At 39.6% G+C, this 26,684-nt stretch overlaps 1 protein-coding gene across 5 annotated transcripts in view; it reads right to left on the reverse strand.

The window, feature by feature from the left end:
• Positions 1-26,298, reverse strand: part of ror2 (receptor tyrosine kinase-like orphan receptor 2) — a 285,921-nt gene extending 259,623 nt beyond the window's left edge. For 2 of the 5 annotated variants that reach the window (XM_072281703.1, XM_072281700.1), the window contains exon 1: positions 25,850-26,297. In XM_072281703.1, the coding sequence (XP_072137804.1) occupies positions 25,850-25,943 (94 nt within the window). In that variant the 5' untranslated portion in view covers positions 25,944-26,297. Of the gene's footprint in view, positions 1-24,972; positions 25,057-25,849 lie in introns of those variants that run through there. The other 3 variants (XM_072281699.1, XM_072281704.1, XM_072281701.1) reach the window with 3 other exon arrangements.
• Between the last annotated feature and the right edge of the window lie 386 nt (positions 26,299-26,684).

Raw genomic sequence — 26,684 nt, forward strand, 5'->3', positions numbered from 1 at the left:
CTTTGTCTTCTGTGAGCAAGCCAATTCTGGATCCACAAAGCAATATCCCATTGGATCCCATGCCTCCTTACTTTCTCAATAAGCCTTGTATGGTGTACCTTATCAAATGCCTTGCTGAAATCCATATGCACTACATCTATGGCTCTACCTTCATCAATATGTTTAGTCACATCCTCAAAAAATTCAATCAGGCTTGTAAGGCACAACTGGCCCTTGACAAAACCACGTTGACTATTCCTAATCATATTATGCCTCTCCAAATGTTCATAACTCCTGCCTCTCAGGATCTTTTCCATCATCTTCTACTTTCCAAGGAATAAAATCTTAACCTATTCAATCTTTCCTTTTAACTCAGGTCCTCCAGTCCCAGAAAAACCTTTGTAAATTTTCTCTGTACTCCTTCAACCTTGTTTATATCTTCCCTGTACGTAGGTGACCAAAACTGCACACAATAATCCAAATTAAGCCTCACCAATATCTTCTACAACAACATAACATCCCATCTCCTGTACTCAATACTTTGATCTATAAGGCCAATGGGCCAAAAACTTTCTTAGTGGCCTTATGTACCTGTGATACTACTTTCAATGAATTATGGATCTGTATTCCCAGATCCCTTTGTTCTACCACATTCCTCAGTGCCCTACTGTTCACTGTGTAAGACCTACCCTTGTTGGTCCTGTCGAAGTGCAACACCTCGTACTTATCTGTATTAAATTCCATCTGCCATTTTTCAGCCCATTTTTCCCCATGGCAGACTCTAATAGTCTTCCTTGCTATCCACTACACCCCGAGTTTTGGCGTCACCCGCAAATTTGTTGACCCAGTTTACCACATTATCATCCAGATCACTGATATAGATGGCAAACAACAACAGACGCAGCAACACTCCACTAGTAAGACGGGCAACCATCTACTACCACTCTCTGGCTTCTCCCAATAAGCTAACAACTAATCCAATGTACTACCTCATCCTGAATGCCAAGTGACTGAATCTTCTTGACCAGCTTCCCAAGCGTGACCTTGTCAAATGCCTTAAAGTCCATGTTGACAACATCCACTGCCTTGCCTTCAATTCTTCTGATAAATTCTTTGAAAAACTAGATTGTTTGGACACAGCCTACCACACATAAAGCCTTGCTGACTATCCCTAATCAGTCCATGTCCATCCATATACTTATATATTCTGTCCCTTAGAAGACCCACTATGGATGTCAGGATCACCAGCCTATAATTTCCTGGTTTAATTTAAAGCCTTTCTTAAACTGTGGAGCAAAATTAGCTACTCTCCAACCTTCGGTACCTCACCTGTCGCTAAGGATGTTTTAAATCTCTCTGCTCGAGCCCCTGCAATTTCTGCACTAGCCTCCCACTGGGTCGAAGGGAACACCCTGTCAGGCCCTGGGGATGTATTCACCCAGTTTGCCTCAACACAGCAAACACCTCCTCCTCCTCCTCCTCTGTAAACAGAATGGAGTCCATGACCTCAATGCTGCTTTGCCTCATTTTGAAAGACTATGTCCATGGAGAATCAACAGAATTTTTGAAATTGGTAGCCAAGATCATATCTAGCTTTGCTACTATTTCTTTCAACTCTTATGCCAAACCTGATCTTTTCCACTAGTTGGAGGCTTTTGGTGTCTAGTGTAAAGAAAGACAAGAAAGTACTTCAGGGATCTTAGGCATCAGAAAAGTAACAGGAGATTTGCTAGAATGGTAACAACAGAGCACAACGGTGGTGCAACAAGTAGAGCTGCTACCTCACAGTTCCAGGGACCTGGGTTGGATTCTGATCACTGGTGTTATATGCGTGCATTTGCACATTCTCCCTGAAGCTGTCTGGTTTCCTCCAAGTGCTCGAATTTCATCTCACATCCCAAAGACATGCGGGTTCAAGGGCTAATTTGGTGACCGCAAGTACATAAGGGAGAGGTACAATCTTGGAAGAGCGGATAGGAACGTGGGGAGAAATTAGTGTAAGATTAGTTTAAATGGCAGTTTAAAAACGAAAACACGAGGAATTCTGCAGATGCTGGAAATTCAAGCAACACACATCAAACAAGGGTTTCAGGCTGAGACCCTTCGTCAGGACTTCAGTTCCTTCAGTTAGTCCTGACGAAGGGTCTCCACCCGAAACGCTGACTGTACCTCTTCCTAGAGATGCTGCCTGGCCTGCTGCGTTCACCAGCAACTTAAGTGGCAGTTTGATGGTTGCCATGCGCTTGGTGAGTTGAAGAGTCTGTTTCTATACCACATGACTATGAAATAGGAAAGGTTGATCTGCCTGCACTTCAAGTCTGCTCTCCATTCATCAGCATCTTGGCTGATCTCCCAACTGTGCAGCGTTTTCCAGCACAATCTACAGTTCTTTATTCCTTCAGTGTCCAGAAATCTAATGATTTGTTTTTAATAAAAACTACCGATCCTCACAGTCTTCCAAGGTAGACAAGTCTGTCAGTTCTCCACATCCCAGTCCTACATAGCCTGCCCTTTATTCTGCAGTGTGCTCCCAGTCATAGAATCTTCAACCAGTGTAAACATCCACCCGCATTCTAGCCACACTCGCATTTTGCAAGTGGTGATGAGATTCCCCCTTCATTCAACTCAACTCTATAAATACACTCCCAATATAATTATTCTCCCCTCACATGGAAAACTACCATTCCTTGATACAGTCTAATGAATGCTCTCCAAGGAAAATGCTTCCTTTCTTGGACAAGGAATTCAAAGTTATCCACAATACCCCAGGTGCAGTCTCCAAAATCTCACACAATTGGAATAAGACTACCATATAATTATATTCAAATCCTCTCAAAGTATACTAACATACTAGTTTCTCTTACATTCACCTCACTGACCATGGACATGAAGTCCCTTTGAACATCAACACTACCCAATCTCTCACTATTTAAAAAATTAGTGTGTCTTTTCTGTAATGTTCACTGAAGTGGAGATCCTCATGCTTTTCCACATTATATTCTCTCTGCCAAATCTTTACCCACCAAATCAACTTCCCTACAACTTCTTGAAGCCTATTTGGTATGTTTAATCCCTCTTAGAATTATCAGCAAACACTGTGCTCTGATGAAGAGTGTCCAACTTGAAACAAATTGTTTTTCTTCCAACAGATGTGGCCTGACCTGCTAAGAATTTCCATCATTTTCTGCTTTGTTGTTCAGGGACAATTTTTTCCTTTAAATTGTTGAGCAGAATCACCAGAAAAATTATTGCAAACTGCAGATTCACAGCAGGAGGCCACTTAAAGGGATTTGCTTTGGAAACGTCAGATTTTTACAAATCAGGACTCCTGCGTCCTGGGGAGGTCCAGTGTTGTGTAACCAAGCTGTTCCGACACATTCCCGATGGCAAAATACCTTTTGAAAAAATGACCATACCCTCAGTTGAAAATATCAGTTCCTAACTACAAAGGAACACATATGATTTGTGTGACATTTCATTGTTCAGACACATTGTCTACAACAAAGTATATTAAATGCCTCTTACAGGCACTTGCAGTATTTTTTTTAAATAGCAGATCATGTCTCTTTACTGCAGCCAAAATTCTTTTCTGTCGAATTTCGACTTTGCATGAAGTGTAGAACAAGATAGTATACAGCCTTCTGATTTGGATGTAACATCAAAAAAGCAGCCCAAGAGATGAGATTAGAAGATCTTCATTTGATATCGCCGCCAAGAATATAGAGATCTTTTCACTTTAAATCCCAATTAGAATTCTACCAAGGTTTAATTATGTGCACAAGCTGAGGAATCTTACTTCAGTCATTTGGCAAAACAAAAATAACACCTTCCCATGAATATGATTCTTATACAAAATGGATTATTCCAATAGTTTAGTATTTTTAATATGTAGGCAGAAAATCATTTTAGCCACGTCCCTTCAACCTAGTTGTAGCTCTGCATCTGGTCTGAACTCTGCTGCAGATTAAATCAAGAGAGATAGAATTGGAACTCAAATGTGGTGACATGATGGGCAAAGGGTACAAGACCAAGCAAGCAAAAATTAATTACAAACAAGTTGAGTGTCAGATAAATTTGAAGCATTAAAAAAGCTAAAACAATAATTATGATTTTAATTTAATTTTACTTCAAAGGAAAAAGAGAAACAAAAACAAGGATAATGATGATATGTGCAACTCCTCTCACTTGCGATATTAATGGGGGGAATGCACAAATACAAAAAGGCTTTTGTTGATTCAACGTTATTAAACTGGTTGTACTTCATAACCCATGGAGCGGGCACGCAACATACAGAAAGACGAGGATATTTGTGAGGATGTCCATCAGCAGAATGAGAAGAGAGGACAGTCATTTCAAGTATTATTTTTATTCAAGTATTTAATTTCCCAGAAAGTAGTGAACCCCCAAGTTTTCTGCCCCAGAATATGAAGGCCAGATGGTAATAAATATTCAGCCCTACTACCAGCATCCCTAATGGACCAATTTAGACAGGCCATGACCACATTGAAAGACAGGGCAATCTTGATGGCCCACTCCTGCTCTGGTTTTCATTCTTGTGAATCATAGGAGAAAAAGTTCAATATATGGATTAACCCATGCTCAATTAAAACAAGACAAGAAAATACCAAAACTATCACCAAAAAGTAAATATCTACTGGAAAAAAATATTTTGTAATTATATATAGCGTTTTTCCTAATCCAAGGGCATCCCAATATTCTTCAAAACAAAGCAAGCACTTTAGAAGTGCTGTCACAGTTGCAGGGAAATAGCCTTGTTTCCTAGGAGAAACAAAGGCATTCTGAGCCAAGCTTGACATAAGTATTACAGGCCAGGGCTACATTTACCAAAAAACTTTCAGATTTTGCTCGTTGGATCATACAAGCACAGGACCATATCCAGGTCAATGTAAGTGTGTCAGCAAGATGTAGCTTTGCTAGCTAGACACTTGATCCAGGATGCAAGGGTTTTGTTTCCCAGTATCAGCCTCAACCACAAGTTGGTGTTAGAGTAGAGTATTTGGCAAGTTGGTGGGCAGAGAACATCACCTGAAAAAGTTTGTCCCTGATTCCATATATTATTTCAGGACAGCATCTGTGCCACAGCAAGGTGGCAACCCCCAATGGAAAACAAAGGTCTTCACTAAGACTAGGAATACCTTTCTCAAGCAAGGATTACATGGGAACTCATTTAATGCCTACACGTGACTCTCTGCAAAGTATTCAGGGCCAGGTAGAATCCGATGAAGTAAAGAATAAGTACCCAGCTTCAAATCAGATTTTGACTGGCTGTGACCATGTTGGACCTTAGCTTTGTTACTCAGAACTAAATTGGATTTTAATTTTACAAAAGATTTGAGGATCCTATTTAAATCCACTATTTAAGGATGAGTAAGGGAGTTCCTACTCATTCATTAAATAGTGCCACAGGGTGTTTTGCGTTCAAATGATGAAAGGAGCCCTTAATTTGTTCTGAAGTTGAACTTTATCATTAAATGAAGTGGTTCTGCACCTCACAGCACTCTGACTCAAAAGGGAAAGAACACTATAAACAGGCAGATAACAATGATGAGAGACTCTTGAAGAAGTATTTGTAAATGGGGACACCAGATTTAATCCAGATTATGATCAGCAGCAAACAAATCTAGAGTACATGTGATAAGATGAACTAAAGCACAGATCAATGGTTTTGGAACACTGATCAGATCTCTTAAACGTATGCTCCATCTGAAAATGGTGGAAAATTCTCAAAGGGTGATAGGACAAATGGAAGCTATGCCTCAAATGGTGCTAGTAACAGAAAAATCTAATCAGCTGTCTACTTATCATAACAAGTTTAATAATTAACAAATCAAAAGATAACTAGACTTGAGCCAACAAGTGGCCTGTTAAATTGGTGCCACTTAAGATAATGTCTTCTGACAAAAATAATGTCCATGAACCAACCATCGATTCACAACAGTATTACAATTCTCAACTTCCCCCATCACCAGCATGTTGGAACAACATAGTTGCAAGACCAAGTCAGGGGCCAAACCATCTTGTAATGAGCAAGTCACCTAATAAAGCCGTTCCAACATTCACAAAGCATGTGTCAGGAGCACTTTCCACTTATAAGAGTACGGTTTCAACATTCATGTATTTTAGCAACATTCCACATCATAGAAAGCTGCCTAACTATCACTCCATCCATCACCGGTGCTGTGTGACCATCTGCAAAGTGGACTACAGTTACTCACATTGAACACGTCAACAGTATTTCCCAAACCTGCAATAAAGGATAAGGGCAGTATATTCCTGAAAAGGCTACATCCTGCAAGTTCGCATTCTGACATGAAAATGCTATTAGAGTTATTTTTGTGCTGGTCAAATCTTCAATATTCTATTCAACCACAGATCCTTCAAAGCAACTGCAGCAGCTCAACAAGACATCTTCAAGGGCACTTTTTGATGAACAAAACCTACTGGCCAGCAACACCTACACCCAAATGTGGGAATAAAAAAAAAAAGCAGCCCACAATCTAAATGGGCTAACAATCAAAACAAGAGTACATAATATTATAGAAGAACTTAACTATTTTGAAGAGAACCTGCACTGGCAGCAGGCATTCCACCATTATTGCTTGCAAAGGCAAATAATGAGGTAGAATTGTCAAGAGGAGAGTCTTCATTCAAGATGAAAGATACTCAGCCAACAGCAATACCTAATACAACAAAGTTTCAAAAGTCATAGTACACATACTTGTACACTCTGTAGCACTTAGTCAAGAAAAGGAAGATGAAATACTGGAAGAGCACAAGGCAATTATTATGTGTGGGAAATAGGAAGAGAGTAATTGATTCACTTTTATATTCACTGCAGGACATATTTTAGTTTCAGGCTATGAAAATGAACCTCTTGTAATGAACATTACAAATCCATTCATTGTTTTTATATGACGATGGTAGACAAGTATACAGACTAAGTGTCCCAAAAGAGCAAATGTAATTAATAACCAATTTATCCTGGGCAAGAAAATATTTGGCCTGGGTAAAAATGTTAAAATCATCTTCTGATTGAAGCCAATTGAGACACACTAAAGGCAGCTATCCCAGGGAGAAATGCTAAATGCACAGCAAAATTGAAGTCTAAAACTTAGACAACTGAAAAAGAGGGGAAAGGGTGAGAAAAATAAGTATTAGTACAGAGAAGAAAGCAAAGTGGTTATTAAGTACGAGGAAAAATTCTCTTTTTAGAAAAAAAATCAACACCAGACAATTCAATCTCTTGAAATGGCATTTTTTTTTCCTCTGCTAGTTAGCCATTTAGAGTTCTGCACAGAATCCATAAACTTGTATTTTGCGGGTTAAGGAAGTGGTTAAAAAAAAAAATACAAAATGGAGTTTTAAATGTCATTCTATATTTTTATAGCAATCGAACCAAACAGCTTTAAAGTAATGTCAATTAATTTGACATGGGGAGGAGAGAATAAACACAGAAATGTACAAGGTGGATGGATGTACATGAACATCAAGAAAGATGAAAGAAAGCAATGTTAGCAGATGTGTGTCTGCACAATTAAGACACGTTATCATTTTCTCTTCTCTCCTTAATACTTAAAGCAAAAAAAAAAAGGCTGGATGGCGAGCAAATTTCTGGATAGAAATTAAATCAGGGCCTCTAGTGGTTCAGAAAAAGTTTACCCAAAATACAGTTAATGAAGTCAAAGGGTCTGCTTTGTTACAAAAGACCATGGAGTTAGTTAAGGCACCAAGACATTGTCAATGAATGCCCTGGGCTAGAAATAAATTTTATGTTGAGGTCTTCAGGAACAGAAAATAAAACAAACGGGAGTAAAAGCAGTACGTTCCAGACTAGAGGAGGTCTCATGGGGCACAAAACTAAATAAGTGACTCTCTCAGGAAGACAAACATCTGGATATGGTAATGTAGTAATACAGTCCTCCAGTTTCCACCATGAGAATTGCAACCGTTCCTCTATTCGGTTCCAACTACATCCATCAACTGTTAACTTCAGAAAAGCACATCCTATCAACAAGTCACTTTTAAGCTTTTTAGACACTTCAAATGCTATTAAAGTTTAAAACTTACTCCTATGATGCAGACCAAGTAGATAAGGATTTAAAGATTTCTAAAATTAATTCCTAGGTACCAATTGTTTCTTCAGGAACAGACCCAATTGACTAACACAATTTTGCAAAATGATTGGAACCCAAACATGCACATAAGCAAATAAAAAAACTCTCCTTCATACATTTCCAGCAAATTAGGGAAATTTACTCAGGGTCACACTTAAAACTGTTTAGAGATTTCCCGTATTCTTTCTAAATACCTCTGGCAATTTCAGGAAATTATTCTGCAATTGACTCCAGGCTTTTCTTAACTTTGACTATTTTGGTCACTTACTCTATCTGCCTTCATTCCCTCACCTTCCCTTTGCCCGCTCTTCCCTTCTTCCTTTCTTTGCAAATTAAAAGCTGTCTATCTTCAACTCTTCCTAGTTCTGATTAAAGGTTATAGACCAGTAAATTAAATTTTGTTTCTTTCTACATATCTATTACTCTACTCAAATAGAGGAAGAGGAGAGCCATCCGCAGTACCACCGATGCGGCAGAGAGGGCCTCAAGATGGTTGTGGCTCAAAAGAGGGGAGCCATGGAGTCATAAGTAGCTAGCCATCCGGACACAAGCTGGGGTCTGATCAGCCCCGGCTGGGTCACCTGGAGGAGGGTGTATGATGTTGAAAGACCCGAAACACCCGATGATTCCAGGAACATCACTGAAGATGTGTCCAGAAGCATCAATAGATGTATGTACACAACACACCATTGTTTTTCTTAAAAAAAGATGACCTTACACTGAAAGCCCTTACTGCTCCCCTCCAAAAGGGCCTGCAGTGTTCCTTCTAGTGATAACTCAGCATGCTAGGGAGCAAAACATGACTAGAGTGCAATGAAAAGATAACCTCATTGGGTCACTCAGCATTTCATGAAACGACCAAGCTCAAATTAGTTGTTAAAGCTGCAAAAGAACTCAATGCAGTGACCTTGGGGAGGGGAGATACCTGGAAAATGGATTTCTCTTAAATGGTCCACTGAATGACCATTACACTCAGTGCTAGTGTTCAATCAAGCCTCCAGAAAATTGCAGTTCTTCCTTGAAGAAACTGTGATTTACTCCCTTTAAGAAGCTTCAAATCCCAAACCTGCATGTTCTACCAGTACAGCTACTTGTTGCTGTTTCTGACCCTGTGCCATTCAAGTGGGTCATTGCTGTCAAGGTGATCACCGCCAGAGTAATCAAAATGAGATCAAACAAGATGGGGCAGAGAACGAGATAAAGAAATCACAGAAAATACGGGTGAAAGGAGGGCTGCTTATGGCAGATGGGCACCCCAAAAACAGAGCAGCTGATTGGGCCCCATGCTACGACGTCTTCAGATCGCAAATCAAGGGACAGGTTAACTACAGTTATCATTTTATGGGAACCTCAATCAGCAATGGCCGCCAGTGAATTACTGGGCATAAAATTCACCATAAAATTTACACTCTAGTGTGCAGAACTACTAAAAATCACACATAGTACACTTCTAGATAAACCAAGTTAATGACAGCTTTAAGTTGCTACATCTCCACCCACTGCTGTCAGTAAATAGTCATAAAACAATTATATACGCACACACACAAAATGTATATGGATATACATTTTTTCACCACCCTCTGTCCATCAGAACTCTTAAATTTGCCCCTTCTCACCTATCCCCTAGTTTTGATCTCCCCTACCTGGAGAGAAATACAGCAACCAGCCACCTTATCAAAAATATGCTTAAAATAACGAAAGGCATAGATAGTATCAGCCCTTATTCTCCTACATTACAAGGAATAGAGACTTGGCCTAGCCAAACTTCGTTATGATTCAAACACTCTAGTCTTGGCAACTTCCTCAAACCTTTGCTGCATTCTTTCCAGTTTAACCATGTCTTTCTAGAACAGGTGACCAAAACCATACACAGCTTTCAAAGTGCAGCCAACCAACTTATAGAATTCCTCCACTCAGTGGCCTAATTGATGAAAGTCACTGTTCTAAATGTCTTTTTCACCATCCTGTCTACCTGTGGCACCACTTTAAATGAACTATGCCCTCATGCACCTTGGCCCCTCTGTTCCATTACACTCCACAGTGCCCACAGAAAGGCCTTATGGTGCTTTGACTTTCCAAAATGCATCATCTCACACTTATATGTATTGATCCATTTGCCACTCCTCAGCCTTCTTAACTGATCAAGGTTGCCTTGTAATCTATGATTACCTTCTTTACTATCAACAGTAACACCTAATTTCATGTAATCCACAAATTTACAGATTAAGCCTTGTAGATTTACATCTAAATGATTTACACAAATAACAAACTGAAAGGGTCCCAACACCAACCCTTCAAGCATGCCACAAGTCACCGGCCTCCATTCGACAAAACAATCTTCAAAAACCACCCTCTGCTTCCTACCTCTAAGCCAATTTTGAATCCACCCAACCAGCTCCCTTGGATTCCAGGGATCTAAACTTCCAGACCACCCTACCACATAGATCCTGTTGAAGACCCTACTAAAGTCCAAATAGACACATCCACTGTTCTACCCTCATCAAAACTCTAAAAGGTTCATCAAGCACGACTTCCCATGCACAGAGCCTTGCTGTTTCCTCTTATCAGACCCTGTCTACCCAAATGCAGGTAGATTCTGTTCTTCCAACAACCGATGTCAAGCTGACTGACCTGTTGTTCCCTGGCTTGCCCTTGCTTTTTTTTTTAAAAAAAAAACAATGGATCATGAGCTACCATCCAGTCTTTGGGATTAGTGGCCAACAATAAATCAACTATCTTTCCAAGGGTCTCCACAATATCTTCTCTAGCCTTCCACAAGATCTGAGAGTGCACTTTGTTAGGCCTTGGGGATTTATCCATCTTTATGTTCTCAGGTCTACAATTACCTTCTCCCTGGTAACATTAATGCCTCCAAATCCTCTCCACTTGCTTTTCTCATCTCTTGAGCAACCATGATTTTCTCCCCAGTAACACAGGAGAAATATTCATTGAACATGCCACCCATCTCCTGTGGCCCAAGACGTAGGTAGTTCTGCAGATCTCTAGCAGTCCTACCTGCCATTTTGATAAAGGCGCAGAAGCTCTTAGAATTTTCTTTAGCCTTATCTACCAAATCCAACTCATACCTTCTCTTTACCCTCCTGATTTCCTTCCTGAGAATATTCTTAATCAAGGGATTCTCTCAATATCAACCTCCTAACCCCAATGTATGCTGACCAGAGTCTCAATATTTCTCCTTGGCATGGGCTCCCTGAACTTGCCAGGTTAACACTTCATCCTGATCATATAATGTATGCACAATACAGAGGAATATCATCAGCATTAGAATTAATCACAACAAAAATGGTTTCATCTAATCATCTGACGAGTGGGATCTCAGCAGGGAAAGGGTACGTATACTTCAAAAGAGATGCAAAATATTGTATTTTGTGTTTTTATGCCTACATAAAGCCACCATTTATTAAAAACTCTACTCTAAATTCTGCGCTTCATTCTCATCCTGAAATCCACTTTTGTCCTCAGGAATAAGAAAAGGGGGATAGGCAGATGGTGGAATATAGAGCAGCATCATGGGCAGATCCAGCTCCAGATTTAGGACACATCTTTGGTTTCATGACAAAACATGGTTTATTTCAATTGCACTTTAAGATTTCCTCATTATACATTGTCAACAAATCTCCATACACCATTTCCCCTATTCACACTGCAATCCACTCCATCAAATTTAATCTCAAAATTATGCAAATCATAAGTGTCCCTTCTGAATTGAATTGTGTTTTCTTTGATCACCAACAGCAAACATTTTTAGTGCACGGTGTTGCTGAAGATGTGTAGCAATATGCATATTTACTATTAAAAAACGTTTAAATAAACTTAAAGCATGCTGCTGCATAGTATGATACAAGTACTGAACAAGTATGCAAATCATACACAGAGTTAGCAATTCATAATAAAGAAAAAGATTTGGGCTTTGCTGAACTGGGAATAGGAGAACACTGCAAGGTGGATGACGGACAAAGTACTCGCAGTGTAGAGTGCTTGCTGCTCAAGAAGGTGAAGGCCAAAATCAAATATCAAAAAAAATCTCAGATGTCATTTTCTCTGAGCTTGTGTCAAAAGCAGTTTGAATTTTACTATCAATGTTCTAACTGTATTCTCCTTGAGATTTTTGTAAAATTAAAATGGGAATTCTGTGAAAAGATCATAAATGCCAGTGGATGGACAAAAACATACAGCAATGCTGTGCTTCAGCAATTAAATCATAAAAGAGGCATTTCCACTGCAACATTTTTAAATAAAATGGTAAACAAACTACATGTGAATTAGTAAAAACTTCAGAGATGGTCACATATGAAACACAGCAAGACACAATAGAGAAGACAATTGCTTGAACAAAGATTCCTAGAGCAAAGTTTAGCCACACAAAAATTTTGTTTGTAGTTATTCTTATCGATGTTATCACCAACTAAGTACTCAGTACACGATATGCAAAACAAAAACTGTACATGATGAAAATCTGAAACAAAACAGAAAATGCAGCAAACACCTGGCAGGTTAGGCAGCCTGTGCATTAAGAGGAAAAGAGCTATCAACTAGAAACATCAAGTGTTTTTCTTTCCACAGTGCTGCCTGACCAGCAGAACACTCAGCTTTTTCTGTTTTTGTTCCAGGCACATCTTCTTCACAACTGTCTCATCCTGATGCAATGTCAACTTAGTAGAAAAATAGCTGCCAATCAAGTTCAACTCAGAGTCTACCAGCAAACCTTATCAATTCTTTTATCGGCAAAAACAATTCCTCCACAATCTCCATCAGCACAGGAGCACCACGGAGATGTGTACTTAGCCCCCTGCTCTATTCGCTTTACACCTATGACTATGTGGCTAAGTACTGTTTCAACACCATATACAAGTTTGCTGATGACACCACCGTTGTGGACCGCAAAGGTCAGATTCATTATCACTGGCATATGTCGTGAAATTTGTTAACTTAGGTGGTGATGAATCTCAGCATGCAGGAAGGAGAATGAAAATTTTGTTGAGTGGTGTCATAACAACAACCTCTCCCTCAAAGTGAGCAAAACCAAGGAACTGACTGTAGGCTTCTAGAGAGGGAAACCAGAGGATCAGAGACGTAACTTTAAATTCCTGGGTGTCACCATCTCAGGGGACCTGTTCTGGACCAAACATATATGTAATTGCAAAGAAAGCATGACAGCACCTCTGCTTCCTTAGGAGTCTGCGCAGATTCAGCATGTTATCAAAACCCTGACAAGCTTCTATAGAGGTGTGGTGAAAAGTGTATTGACTGGCTGCATTATGGCCTGGTATTGGAACACCAATGCTTTTGAATGGAAAATCCGACAAAAGGTAGTTGATTTGCCCCAGTACATCACAGATAAAGCCCACCCAACCACTGGGCACATCTATATGGAACACTGTCATAGAAAAGCAGCATCCATCGTCAAACGATCCTCACCACCCAAGCCATGCTCTTTTCTCACTGCTGCCGTCAATTAGAAGGTGCATCAGGACTTACACCACCAGGTTCAAGAACAGTTACTACCCCCTCAACCGTCAGGCTCTTGAATAAAAAGAAGATAACTACACTGATTCCATTTTTGGTGATCTCACTTTAAGGACTCCATCTTGTTATCTCATGCTCTCATTACTTATTGCCATTTATTTATATTTACATATGCACAGTCTGTTGTTCATTAACCCTGTTTAGTTACTGTTCTATAGATTTGATGAGTATGCCCGCAGGAAAAAGAATCTCAGGATTATATACGGTCACAAGTATGTACTCTGATAATAAATTTTACTTTGAACTTTGTCTTGCCCATGAGATAGGGGAATTGGTGTCACCAGTTTCATCAAGAGTTAGAGATGAATTAATTTCATTGAACTGACATAGATAAATAATCGGAAACAGAACCCAGATCCTTACTGAAAAATGTGTGAACTACGAAGTCTGAAAGGTGATAATAAAAGAAAAAACTGGTCGATTTACAACTGCAATATTTTGATATTTAAAACTAGAAATGATATGTCATTTGCACACCATGATTACTGGGTTAAATATGCAGCACTTGTACTCAAATCCAAGGAATGCTCGAGTCACAATGTCACACTGGCAAAGCGTGGGTCTTCAATTATGGAACCTCTTAGACCAAAACTAAAGGGATGCATAATTGTAATGGCTAGGGGCATAGACGGAGCCATGAAAATACATTTAGGTTGTCAATGAAATGGGTTGGGCATGTTATTTTGCTGATGATTGAGAGAAGACGTGGTTGTAACTGGCTGCATTGGACATGACCCACTTTTGGAATAAGACACATCATGGAGACGTCAGCATTAGCATGCTGGTGGAAAACAGCTTCCCTTGCTCTGGATAAGAACAAGATATTGCAACGGCATGGTAGTGTAGTGGTTAGCACTACACTTTACAGTACCAGTTCCCAAGTTCAATTCTTGCCACGTGGGTTTCCTCCAGATGCTCGGATTCCTACCCACAGTCCAAAGGCCTACCAGTTGGTAGGTGAACTGCTCATTGTAAATTGGTTGTTCCATGATTAGTCTAGGGTTAAATCAGGGGTTGCAAGGTGACCTGGCTGTATCTCCATAAATGAGTCAGGCTACCTGTGTACAGCTCTGTCACACGAACTGAATGGGTTGAAAATGAGTCTCGTGGTCAGAGAGAGACCACATTCTCCTCCTCTTACACTCACACACAATGGACTCGTCTGCCTCTAAGGAAGGATTGTACACAGCCCCCAGTATTTTCATAATTGTAAGATATTATTCCTGACATGATGTGGCAACATTGTAGATTACCAAATGATTGTTCAGTCATGGTAATTCCATCCCACTGCTGAATATGCAGATACTCCTGTACTGTAGTTTCACTAGATTGGCCCCCATTTTTGGCTTTGTCTAGTGTTTTTCCTAATGCACTTCCTCCATCCACCTACTCTTACCCGCACAACTTTCACTGAATTACCGTCTATAGGCATGAGATTACAGATTGCAATAATGGGCAATTTTGCAGCAACAGATAGCCTGGTTGTGTTAGAGTATCTGTTCTTGGTATATCCCATTAGATTCCCACACAAACTGCTTCAGTGAGAAAGAGGGTTTCCACAAGAAAAGTGATGGTGGTTCCAACCAATTGCTTTCATGGGCATTAAATCTTGGACAAGGGATATCAATTAAGATTGGGTTGAGAAACTATTCCCCACATTAATTCAGCACCAGCTACTGTTAGTCCAAACCATTTGTGTACTTCAGAACAACATCCATCCACTCTGCTCAAGTTTGTTCACAAAGAGAAAACGCACTCTCACCATTGTATATGCCTCTAAAAAATACATTACAGCATATACAATGGTGAGAGTGCGTTTTCTCTCCATGAACAAACTTGGACAGGTATTTTGAAGCCAATTGAGTATTAATGGATTGGATTAAAAAATTTAAAATTCTCGTGGTTATTCAAGTAAGCAAGGATCATTATTTTATAAATTAAAATGTACCAAAAGAAAGATAAATTCACTTCACTATTCTTTTACAAATAATATTTTCTCCTAATGGTTAGTAGAGTAGAGTATCTATTGACACTGACATCAAAACAAACTTTAGAATTACTTCCCATGAGTTAAATAAAATTCTTGAACTTAGGCAGATAGAGCCTAATTGTGACTAAATGAATCAATAAGCATATAATTCCTATCCACAAATTATTCGTGAAAACTAGACAATGGATCAAATTTTCCCCTCCTTCATGCAATTCACTCATTATGCAAGCCTCAGAACATAATGAAAGATATTAGAATGGAAAAAAATTGCAGCTTTTATCAATTTGAATAACACATTTCACATATAAAAGGAAACGTCTCCATTCTAATAGTGTAAAACAATACATTAATTGAATGTAAACTAATTGATTTTTTTGGTTCAAATTTGATATTTAATTGTATTTATTATGAAATACAAGGTATACCTCTACAAAGTATAGTATTGCAGATAAACAGCTACATCTTTGCAGCCAGTGTGGACTTCTAACTCCCTGAATTCCATCTGCTATGAACAAATGAAATACTCAATAAAGTCAGATGCCCATGAAGACAAATGAACAATGGGAGGTCCTTTTAAAGCAAAACATATGTTTATAAGTCAGCAATGAATTTTCTTTTCTAAGTTATCAATAACCCACAGAACCGGAAAACAAGCAAGACCAATTGCACTTTTGAATAATTGTTTCTAACTTATAGAAACCAATGTCTTCATTTCTTTCATAATGGTTGTATACATAAAAATAACCCAAAAGGATTTTGTAGTATCGCTTTCAGAAATTCAGCATGGGATTTTTGATAAAAGATGGACAAATCAAAATAAGTATTTCCCCAGATTTTCAGCATCTTTTCTTAAGAGTTAAAGAACAGAATTACTAAGAAAAACCAGACGAACATTTCTCTGCTATAAATCAGGCTTTAAGGCCTACTTCCTCTACCAACATACTTCAGACATTTTAAGTCCCCCAACAGCTCTTCTGACAAATTGAAGGAATCACAGGGCAGCAGCAAATTACATTAGGGATAGGGCAGGTAACTAAGATTTATATTGAAGATGCATAAACTGTTCCACTTACTGAAACACTAGCATACATCTGCAATCTAACTTTGTTATCCTCAACTTCTTACGTTGTAAAACCAGTCACATTACACCTTCACCAAAGCTTAGAATAGAAATTTCTGGGAGGGAGGCCTACAAGGTTAAATTAGTATTTGGTTGTTGCATATTTTCCCTCTCACTGACATCAATCCAATTTTAGAAAACATATTTAAATAGTAGCCAACTAAGGGAAGACAGTTTTATGTAATGTTTCACTGAGACATTCAGCACCATCTGTCTACAAAGCTACTATCTATACTGCTTGGCTACTAATAGAAGCTGTTCTTTGAAAATTAAAATATACAAAGTGTTTTGTCAGTAAATTATATAGCATTTTTCAAAGGTGGAAGTTATGCATTTTTCATCTTAACTGCTTGGCTAACTAACTACATTTCTCCTCAGACTAGATCCATTGTTGTCTACAATCCGTTTGATAACGATTTTCTTATTAATTTATTCAAGTTCTCCAAAATGGCCAAATAATTTATCACAGATCCTTGGCATGTCCATTTAAAACCATATTTCATAGCAAACAGCAACCTAATTCAGAGGTCATAAATTATTCAAACGAATATACAGTGGGTTAGTTTTTTATATAAAAAGAGCTATCACATTTCATTTTCAACAACTGTTCTTTCAAATACTGCTAATACTAATCCAACAAAAAAAATGCGAAATCCTTTCACAATAAAATTAGCCATTTTAAGATTTATCCACCCTCACACTGCCCTGCAATCACAAAATGTGGATATTATTGAATATTTAGTGCCCAACTTGTATTACCCCTCAACTGAGTGACTTACAAAGCCATTTCAGGCGTAATTAAGAATCTACAACATTGTGTCTGAAGTCAGACATAAGCCAAACTGAGCAATTTTCTTCCACATGAGATATTAGGAATCAGTGGGCTTTAATGACAACCCAGTAGAACATGGAAACTACAGTACAGGAATAAGCCCATCAGCCCACAACATTGTACTGAATGCCAAATTCCCAACTAAACTAATCCCTTCGGTCCACACAACACTGGAGGAACTCGGCAGACCAGGCAGCATCTTATGCTGGAATAATGCAGGAGGAATAAACAGTCAACATTTCAGGCTGAGATCTGTCTACATAATGTACCTATCCTTCTAATTCCCTGCTCATCCACGTGCCCAGGAGCCTTGTGTATGTCTCTATTGTATTTGCTTCCACCACCTGAGCTAGTACCCACCACTCTCAGGGTAAATCATTTGCCAGGCACCCCTCCTTTGAACTTACCCCTCTGGTGTTACTTTTCAATTCTGGGGAAAAATATTCCAGCCACCTAGCTTCTCATAATTTATAAACCCTTATCAGATCTTCCCTCACCCTTGGCCACTCCAGAGAATATTTCTATTCCTGCACTGACTAGTGATACCAGGACCAATCCAGAGAATACTACCTTTGAGGTTCCATGTTTTAGCATCGTTCCCATTTCCTTGTACTCACTGCACAGGACCTCTTCTACCCACGTCATTGTTGCCTACGTGCATCACGACTACTGGCTGCTCACCCTTCCCTTCAAGAATGTTGTCCAGCCACTGAAGCATCCTCATCGATGGCACCCAGCAGGCCAGATACCATCCTAATGTCTCCTTGGCAGCCATAGAATCTCCTGTCTGTTCCCTTAACTTTTGAGTCTACTATCACAATTGCTTTGCATGACTTTACCTTTCTCTGCACTTTGGATAGAAGACTAGCCATGGTGTCACCTGGCTGCTGCTGTGCCCTGCAAGTCATCCACCCCAGCAGTATCCAATATACCTGCTGATGAGCGGAAAAGCCACAGGAAGGTCCTGCACTGTCTCTTCCCCTTATCCCTCCTGCTGGTCATCCAACTAGCCGGTAGGTGTGATCACTATACTGAAATGCTTATCCATGATGTTCTCAGCAGCTTGGGTGATTCTACATCCAACAGCAGCTCCAGTTCCTTCACACAGTCAGTCAGGAGCTGCAGCTGAACACACTTCCTATAGGAAGTCATCAGGGATGCTGAGAGATTCCCTGATCTCCTTCATCCTGCAGGAACATCATACCACGTCCTTGATATCCCAACTACTCTGTTAGGAGTAATTTCTCTAACTACCAATGTTCAATTTACAAACCTTCATTAACACCATTCACTCCTTGGAGTTGTCAATAGACAAAACCACTTTTCATTTTTCCACTCTCCAAACATGGGAATATGCTGCACTGTACTGAAATGAACAGCATTTCTGACTTAAGGTTTCACTTAACAAATTGCCCCAGGAACACATCTTATTTTAAAAATCACTCTATATAAAAACTATCATTTTTATCCCAATCTGAATGACTTGAATTTAAATTCCTCAGATGTTGTGATGGGAATCAAACTGATGTCACTAGATCAGTAGTTCAGGCCTCTGGCCAATAAGCTACCCCACTCTTAACAGCATGTAAAATGAAACTAATACCAAACCACTTGCACTGAACCCCTGTTGAAGGGTCTCGGTCCAAAATGTCAACTGTACTCTCTTCCATAAGTGTTGCCTGGCCTGCTGATTTCCTCCAGCTTTGTGTGTGTACTGCACTGAAGCCACCCCCCTCACTGAAACAATTTGCTCTCTACATTGAGCATTTTTATTCCACATATATGTATTACATACAGTTGAAAGGCAGCCAGAAGTATCAATTTTTCAAATTCACCATGTATTTCATCAGCTTCTACTTAGAAGCTTTAAGTGCCTGAATGAATGATTACGGCCAAAGTGACAAGGCCATGTACATGACACGTTATATTATTCAAATAGTAATTCATCCATTATACATTATTCTTCCATTATTCCAATAGTAATTTTTACATTATACATTCCATTATATATCTTTGTGCCTTTTTAGAGTCTGTTTTGATTCAGGTAACTACTTCAATCAGTTCTGCAGTCTAGAATGCTTAGGATAGTATAACTTCTCGGAAACGGAATTGGAACAGGAATAGTAATATACAAATTTTCCAATGAACCACAATTAAAGGCATATACTCCCCCTTTGTCCAAAATAATTTTATCATCAATTCCCGTCAAGTCAATATAGTTAAATAATAAGAGGGATTTCAGAAACTATACAAAGAGCATTTTTGTTTGAAGTGGTTACATGATTAAAGGATTTGAGCTTTTGAAGAAAAGTGTCAAGTGTACATGCCACCTAAACATGCAATGTTAGCCTATTCACACAAAATTTTGCAATCTTAAGAAATTTAACTCATCCAGATTTTATGACATACCCTATGCAAATCAACAACTGCTTTGAACACCAACATTCATAATACAGATAACAAATTGAACTTGAAAGGACAATTTAAGCATAATAGCAACTCATCATTGACTATATATTATGGCTTTTATCACCACAGAAAACTTATTGCTTTTACTGTCCCAATTCTTACTTTTACATCAAAGTTAATAACTTTGTATTACAGACATGGCTTCAGTGAAACCGACTTTTAAAATCATTTTATAGTTTTAAAACCACCTATATTTCATTTCTGACATTCCTTTTAGCACGAAATATTTAAATACTGCCAGATGGGATCCATTAAATTAATAATTCTTCATGGCCCGACCAAAAGGACAAAAATGTCATCACTGCAATTTAAAAACAATGCATCATTCAACTGATTCTGGATTTAGAAAATTCATTAAAATTTACCATTTGAAACCGCATATGTCCGTAGGACAAGTATTGTTTTAATTAAACTTAAAACATGCAGATTACCTGAAACAATTTGTAACATCTGAGGTTGTATTTAGATTATCCATTATTAAATTATACAAAACTATTAGTCTCAGTTTTTAAAATTTTGTTCGCCAAATTTATACATTTTCAAGCAGATGGGTTTTAACATTCATGAGTACTCAAGCACGCATTTCTAATTTCAACTGTTGAAAAGATTGTTTCAGTGCATAATGCAATTAAATCAAAAAAGTCATTTTCTCCTTTATTGCATCATTGTCAACATTCTTTTTCTCATTTTAAATGTGTTAAACATATAAGGAAGAGTAATAAACAAATGCTGAGAATAAAAGTTTGTAGGATTCATAGTCTGGATTGTCCTACATTCAAGGATCTCAATCAAATTACACAATAGAAAAAAAAGTAACCAGAAACATGTGGGACATGAACCGAAGAATCCTCCAAAAGTGAGGATGTGAAACTCTTCAGCGCTGAGGATATTAAACATCAAACCACACAGTGCCCCGATAAAGAGTCCTACAGCCATGAGCTGGGCCGCTGAGGTGATCAAACCCAAAAATCCTACACCTTCCTCCGGCAGCAGCGAAAGGCAAATTGGTTGAGCACAGGCACTGAACACCCACTCGCCTTTTGCTCTCACTCTCATCAATTTTAGCCTTGCTTGATGTATTAACCGGTGAGGAGTAATGGAGCCAACCATGGATTCGCATTCCGCCATTAGGAAACAATGGCCACACACTCTGCTCTCCATCTCTCCGCATTCCCCAGGAGACAGCCAGTGCCAGATCGCTCAATCAGCCCAAAGACACATCAAAATGGAAATTACAGACTGCAACTTATCACAGCTCAGGAGAAGCACCTTTAAAAGTAGTTGTTTCGTAAGCATTCTTCAGGATGTCGCCACTGGTCACATCATTGTAATCAAAATTGTTATGTTGCTAAAATGTCATGCAAGTACATAAAATGCAGATTTCAATGTATAATTTGGGGTAAATGGGGTGTTCAGGAGGAGTAGCACCTCTGGTGAAGGGGCTTGTTGTGTCCATTCTGGGGCAGCTCAATCACCTTTAGTCCACACTGGACACCCGGCTCTCACCTGTGGCTCCAAGTAGCTCTTAGCATGTGACAGAGGCCACATCCCAGTCCTCCACTTCAATAGGCAGGCTACACAAGTGAGGGTAGCCAGCAGCCCCATACCCCAGTGAGTTAAGGCCATGCCCATCCCAGCGTACGATGTCATCTCAGCTACAGTGAGATCCGACAGCCAGGAAGGCGGTTCTGCAGCACTCTGTGGAGACCGAAGGGCATGACGAGGCACAGACGATGTCAAGGTCATCAGCTGCAACCAGGGAAGACCCCAGTTTGTGATGCTTGCTTGTGTCACTGGACTCCGACTTCTCAGGTCAAGGGAGTCGAACTGCCCCAGTGCAACGGATTTTCACTTCCAAAACCCTCCTGTGCAGGTTTCTTGTCATCATGGGACACAAAGGACCACTACCATGTTAATTTTCGTAAATAATTATACGTTTGTTATGATAATGTTTGGTAAATGTAATTCAACTAAACAAATGTTATTATACATTCCTCAGCATTTTTATTGAACTATTTGAAGAGTATCCAGATTTAATTACTATCGTTTGAACATCCCATAAATACAGGTATAGGTGAGCATCTCACAAGCAGCAGCAAGTTATGTGAATACTTGCCAGCTACTCCATGTTCCTGGGTTAACATGAGAACCAGAACTCCTCCAATCAACATTTTCAAATTGAATGCTACTGTCCCAGATTGTAATCTACATTAACTGACCAGGCTGTGAATTGTTTGCAATTACTGTAACAGAAAGGAATACACTATAGAGGCAAGTAACAGCTGATTTATACTTGTGCATCAAGTGTGCGCCGTAAGTACGGCGTAGCCGTGTATCCTACGCCGTAGCCTAACGTGCACCTTTCCCAAAATGTAACTGACCCTAACCATCTGCGGTGACGCAGACGGAACAACTGTGATCGGTCCGCTTGGTAGCATCACATCTCCTCCTACGCTGCAATAGCTTCCCATTGGGTGACTGAAGGGCAGGGAAGGAACTCTGGCTGCAATGCTTTCCATAAAGCTTTACAGACCTCCGAAATTATGGAGGACCCTGTGCTTGACGCCAGTTTGTAGCTAGCTGCTACAGCCTTTTGACTTCCACCTGAAGCTAAAACTTGAATGGTGATTGCCAGTCTCTGAGTATACTGTGCGTACACTGATACGAAATAAATGGTTGGAGACGATGAACCAAATCGTCAAATCTACCTGCCAACATCCGAGTATATGTGAAATGTATTTCCTCATCCATGTCTCTCAGTGGCCAGACAAGCACAGAAAATTCACCCTCCTTCAGATTCAGTAGCCATTGTTTGAGGTTTGAGTTTCTGCGTGTTGAGTTTCAACACGCAGAAACTCAACACAGTGGCATAGAAACCCCACCGCCAACTAGTGTTTTGGCAGTGAATTGCAGAGACGCAGACACACCAACGCACAAGTATAAATGCTCACAACGGCGTACCCACTTGCGTAGGCTACGGTGTAAGCTAGTACACACAAGTATAAATCAGCCTTAATTGAGGGGCAGACACATGTTTGCCTATCAATGCAACCTTAAATACACCAGTAAGTGATGTTGTCAGAATCAGACTTAATATCACAGGTACATGTGGTGAAATTTGTTGTTACGCAGCAGCAGTACATAACAATACCTAATAAAAACTGAATTACAGTAAATATGTAATAGTTAAATTAAATAAGTAATGCAAAGTAGTGAAATAGGGTTCATGGATTCAATGTGCATTCAGATTTGGATGGCAGAGGGGAAGGAGTTGAGTGTGTGTCTTCAGGCTTCTGTACCTCCTCCCTGATGGTTCTAAATGTAATTCAAAATATTACTGGTGAAAAGTTTTCAGCCGCATGAAACACTTGGCACGATCCAGAAAATGTAAAGCATTACAGTGAGAAGCAATTGGAATTTATTATTGTCATGTGTACTACGGCAGTGACAACTTGCTGAACACCAGGATTCTAATTCTGCAAATCTGAGGAGGTGCGTTGAAAGGATGCTTAATTTTCACCACTTACGATTGCAATAGGTAAAACTACATGTGCATGAGCATAAATGGATTTCTGCACATAATCAAAAGGGCAAATCTGATTCAAAATCCTTGTCAGCCCTATGCTCTTACATTGACAGACATAAAGACTAATTTACTTTCCAGAATTTGAACAAGTATGAGAGCGGTTTCAAGGACTGATTGCAACAATTCCAAACCAGGTAGCTTAACCAGACTGAAGTTTGGTCTTCAAGGATATTTTGGTTGTGCCAAAACCTCACATTACAGAAGAGGTTAGACGTGTGATTTCAGCCAATGGGAGGCAATTCACTGCACTGGTGATTAAGTTATAATGTGCACGTGACCATTGTAAAACATAACAAAGAAAAAAAATCTGAGATACACAACCATGGAGGCAAACTGGCCATTAGGTAGAGATGCTTATCACTCCCAATGTCTCTATTATTAGATGACTACATTCCAGATCACCTATTTGCAGGTCTAAAGGAGGGTGAACTGGAAGAAAGGTGTTGATTGAAAGATTTTCTTATACTGGGGGGGGGGTGAGTGTAAACTCCAAAATTATTCCATGTTTAAGTGTGATCTGAGCAATAAGAACAAGTACAATCTGATAATTTAAAAAAATCTTCTTGCAAACCATAAATTGATCACTTGGCATAATAAAATTAGTTAATCTCTTGAAGCTACATTAAACCAGATCACTGTTATAAAAGGAACCAGGTGTGTTTTTTTTTTAAAAAAAAACACTTTTGTGCCAACCAAAAGTAAACTGAAAAGTAAACTGATGCATCTGAACTAATCCATTTGCCGTGACCCAATTAATAATAAAACAGAAATTCAGAAAGTTTATATGTTCATGATTCAGGATTTGATGTATAGCTGTATGGATGCTGCCTGAAATGTTTAGCATTCCAATATTGTCACAAAGGGTTAAGTTTAAGTGAAAGCATACATATGAACCCAACTAGAATATTGCCATCCATTCTTATAGGTGGATCAAAAGAAATACTTGAAATTGCAATACATATAAATTTTTTAAAAATCAGTATCTCGTCTCTTTTCAGGGAGCTTTTCTTCACAGCAAAAGGACACACGCAGCCTTATCACGCATTATCGCCGTGCGTACAAAAGCGGGCTGTAAAAAGCCAACCGAACATAAACTCCATCTAAACAGCGTTATCTTCACAGCGTTTGACTCTCCACCAAATGGCAGAACCCAGGAAATTTGCCTTTGAACAACAGGAAACGTAAGCATCTGTCACCTCCCATTGAGAAGAAAATGGATTAGAGGGACCGACAAAGAATTCCTCAGGAAGACATCGCTCTAAATATGCAACGCAGTAACACGCGCAACCTAATCTGCAACATCATGACTCTTACCCGGACAGAAATAGTGCAGCATAATTTTCAGTTCTACCCAAAGCACATGCATCTGATTAAATTAGGTCCCCTTCCATCCAATGTCTCCAATGCACACAAAACTCAAATTCTTCTTTTTATAAAATGTGCTGTTGGCCACTTTGAGCCACACAGAATTCAGACTTCAATACCGTGGCACATACAACGATGCTCCTAAACATTACGTTGAAAGCTGCCCTCCCCCCCCAACACACTTTCCTGAACTCCCAATTCCAAAGCTATTAATTCCACTTCAACGTCTGCAAAGTTAAATAAAATACAGGAAATCGTTCGACCAAAATTAGCCTCGAATGAATGTAATCACCTTATCCCTTGGGTACTTAAAACTTTCGCAACCACATTTTTGTTTGAAAAAAAATGCATCAGCAGCCTGTTCCAAAGGAAGACTTGCATGTACCAAACGGAAATCTGGAAGAACTGTAACTCACAAACAAGGGTCAAATGTTAATCACTGAGTTTAGTAACCTCTAAAAACAATCGTATTGCTTGTTAACGTGAAGCGCGATGTTTCCCGATCCAAACGTGGATTCGTCAAAGCGGACAGGAAATGAGAAGTTTATTCGAGTTTACCTAGTTCAGCATTGTTTGCTGGGAACACATAAAGGGGGAAGGGGGGGAGAAACAGTTTCTCCGTGCAGATATTTTGCAAAGTTAACTGCACAACTCTCAAGTTTTTACCTTTTTTAAAAAAAAAGTTACTGTAAAGAGGCTTAAACGCTATTGTGAACTAAATTCTCAATGGTTCTGATTTGAAATATTCAAGTTGCAGTTTCGAGTTAAGTAATCCATTTTTTCACCTCTAAAACTAAATTCGCCGGTCCACCTTCAAAATTCTTACCTGTGGAAATCTCTCCGAAAAGTGGGCAGCACATAAACAGAAGCAGCGCGATGTATTTCCCAGAGAGCGTCGATTTTATGCTGGCTTTGTACATCACTCGTTAGTTCAACGCAACCAGAGCAGCTACAAAATAGGCGACCTGGCCGTGCTCATCCAAGAGGTTCAGCGGTGCCCCCCAGGGAGACCCAACCACGAGAGAGAGCAACACCAAACTGCACCGTTCTACAGAGCCGCTGCTCTCTTCTGCAGACTCCCTCCCGGTGCAGCATCAAAAGCTCAGCTACCACCGACTTGATCAAATTCGGCTTCTCAGCCAAGCTTTTGCAACATCCCCTGCAGCCGAGAGAGCGCACGATTTATGGTCCTGCACAGTCTTTTCCCCCTCACGCTCAAACTTTGGGTCTGTGTACGTGTGCGCGCCACCCCGAGGGCGCGCGCCAGACGCAGGCGCCCGTGTTCGGTGAGACCCCCCAGAGCGCGTGCCCGCGAGCCAGGCGTCAAGACCCAGGGCACAACGCCCCTGAGTAGAAGATAACAGCGCGGCCTACAGGTGGGGAAATGCAGTCCACAGAGCTGGGGAAGGATTCTCCGACAATGCATAGCAACAGAAAAAGGAAATACACAAATTAATCTGGAATGGACACTTCGAAACAGTCACTAATCTTATTTCGTTGTGCTGCGCTCAGTCCTACACTGTTCTCCCTTTTAATTATAGATATTGCAACAAAAACTATGCGATTATTTTATAATTGTGGCACTTTTTAATTTTACCGTGCCATCAGATTGTTAACTTAGGTGTCAGTGTTTATATCTGGAGGGTTAGAATTGCACAGCG

This window comes from Mobula birostris, chromosome 17, assembly GCF_030028105.1.
Source record: "Mobula birostris isolate sMobBir1 chromosome 17, sMobBir1.hap1, whole genome shotgun sequence".
Taxonomy (NCBI): domain Eukaryota; kingdom Metazoa; phylum Chordata; class Chondrichthyes; order Myliobatiformes; family Myliobatidae; genus Mobula; species Mobula birostris.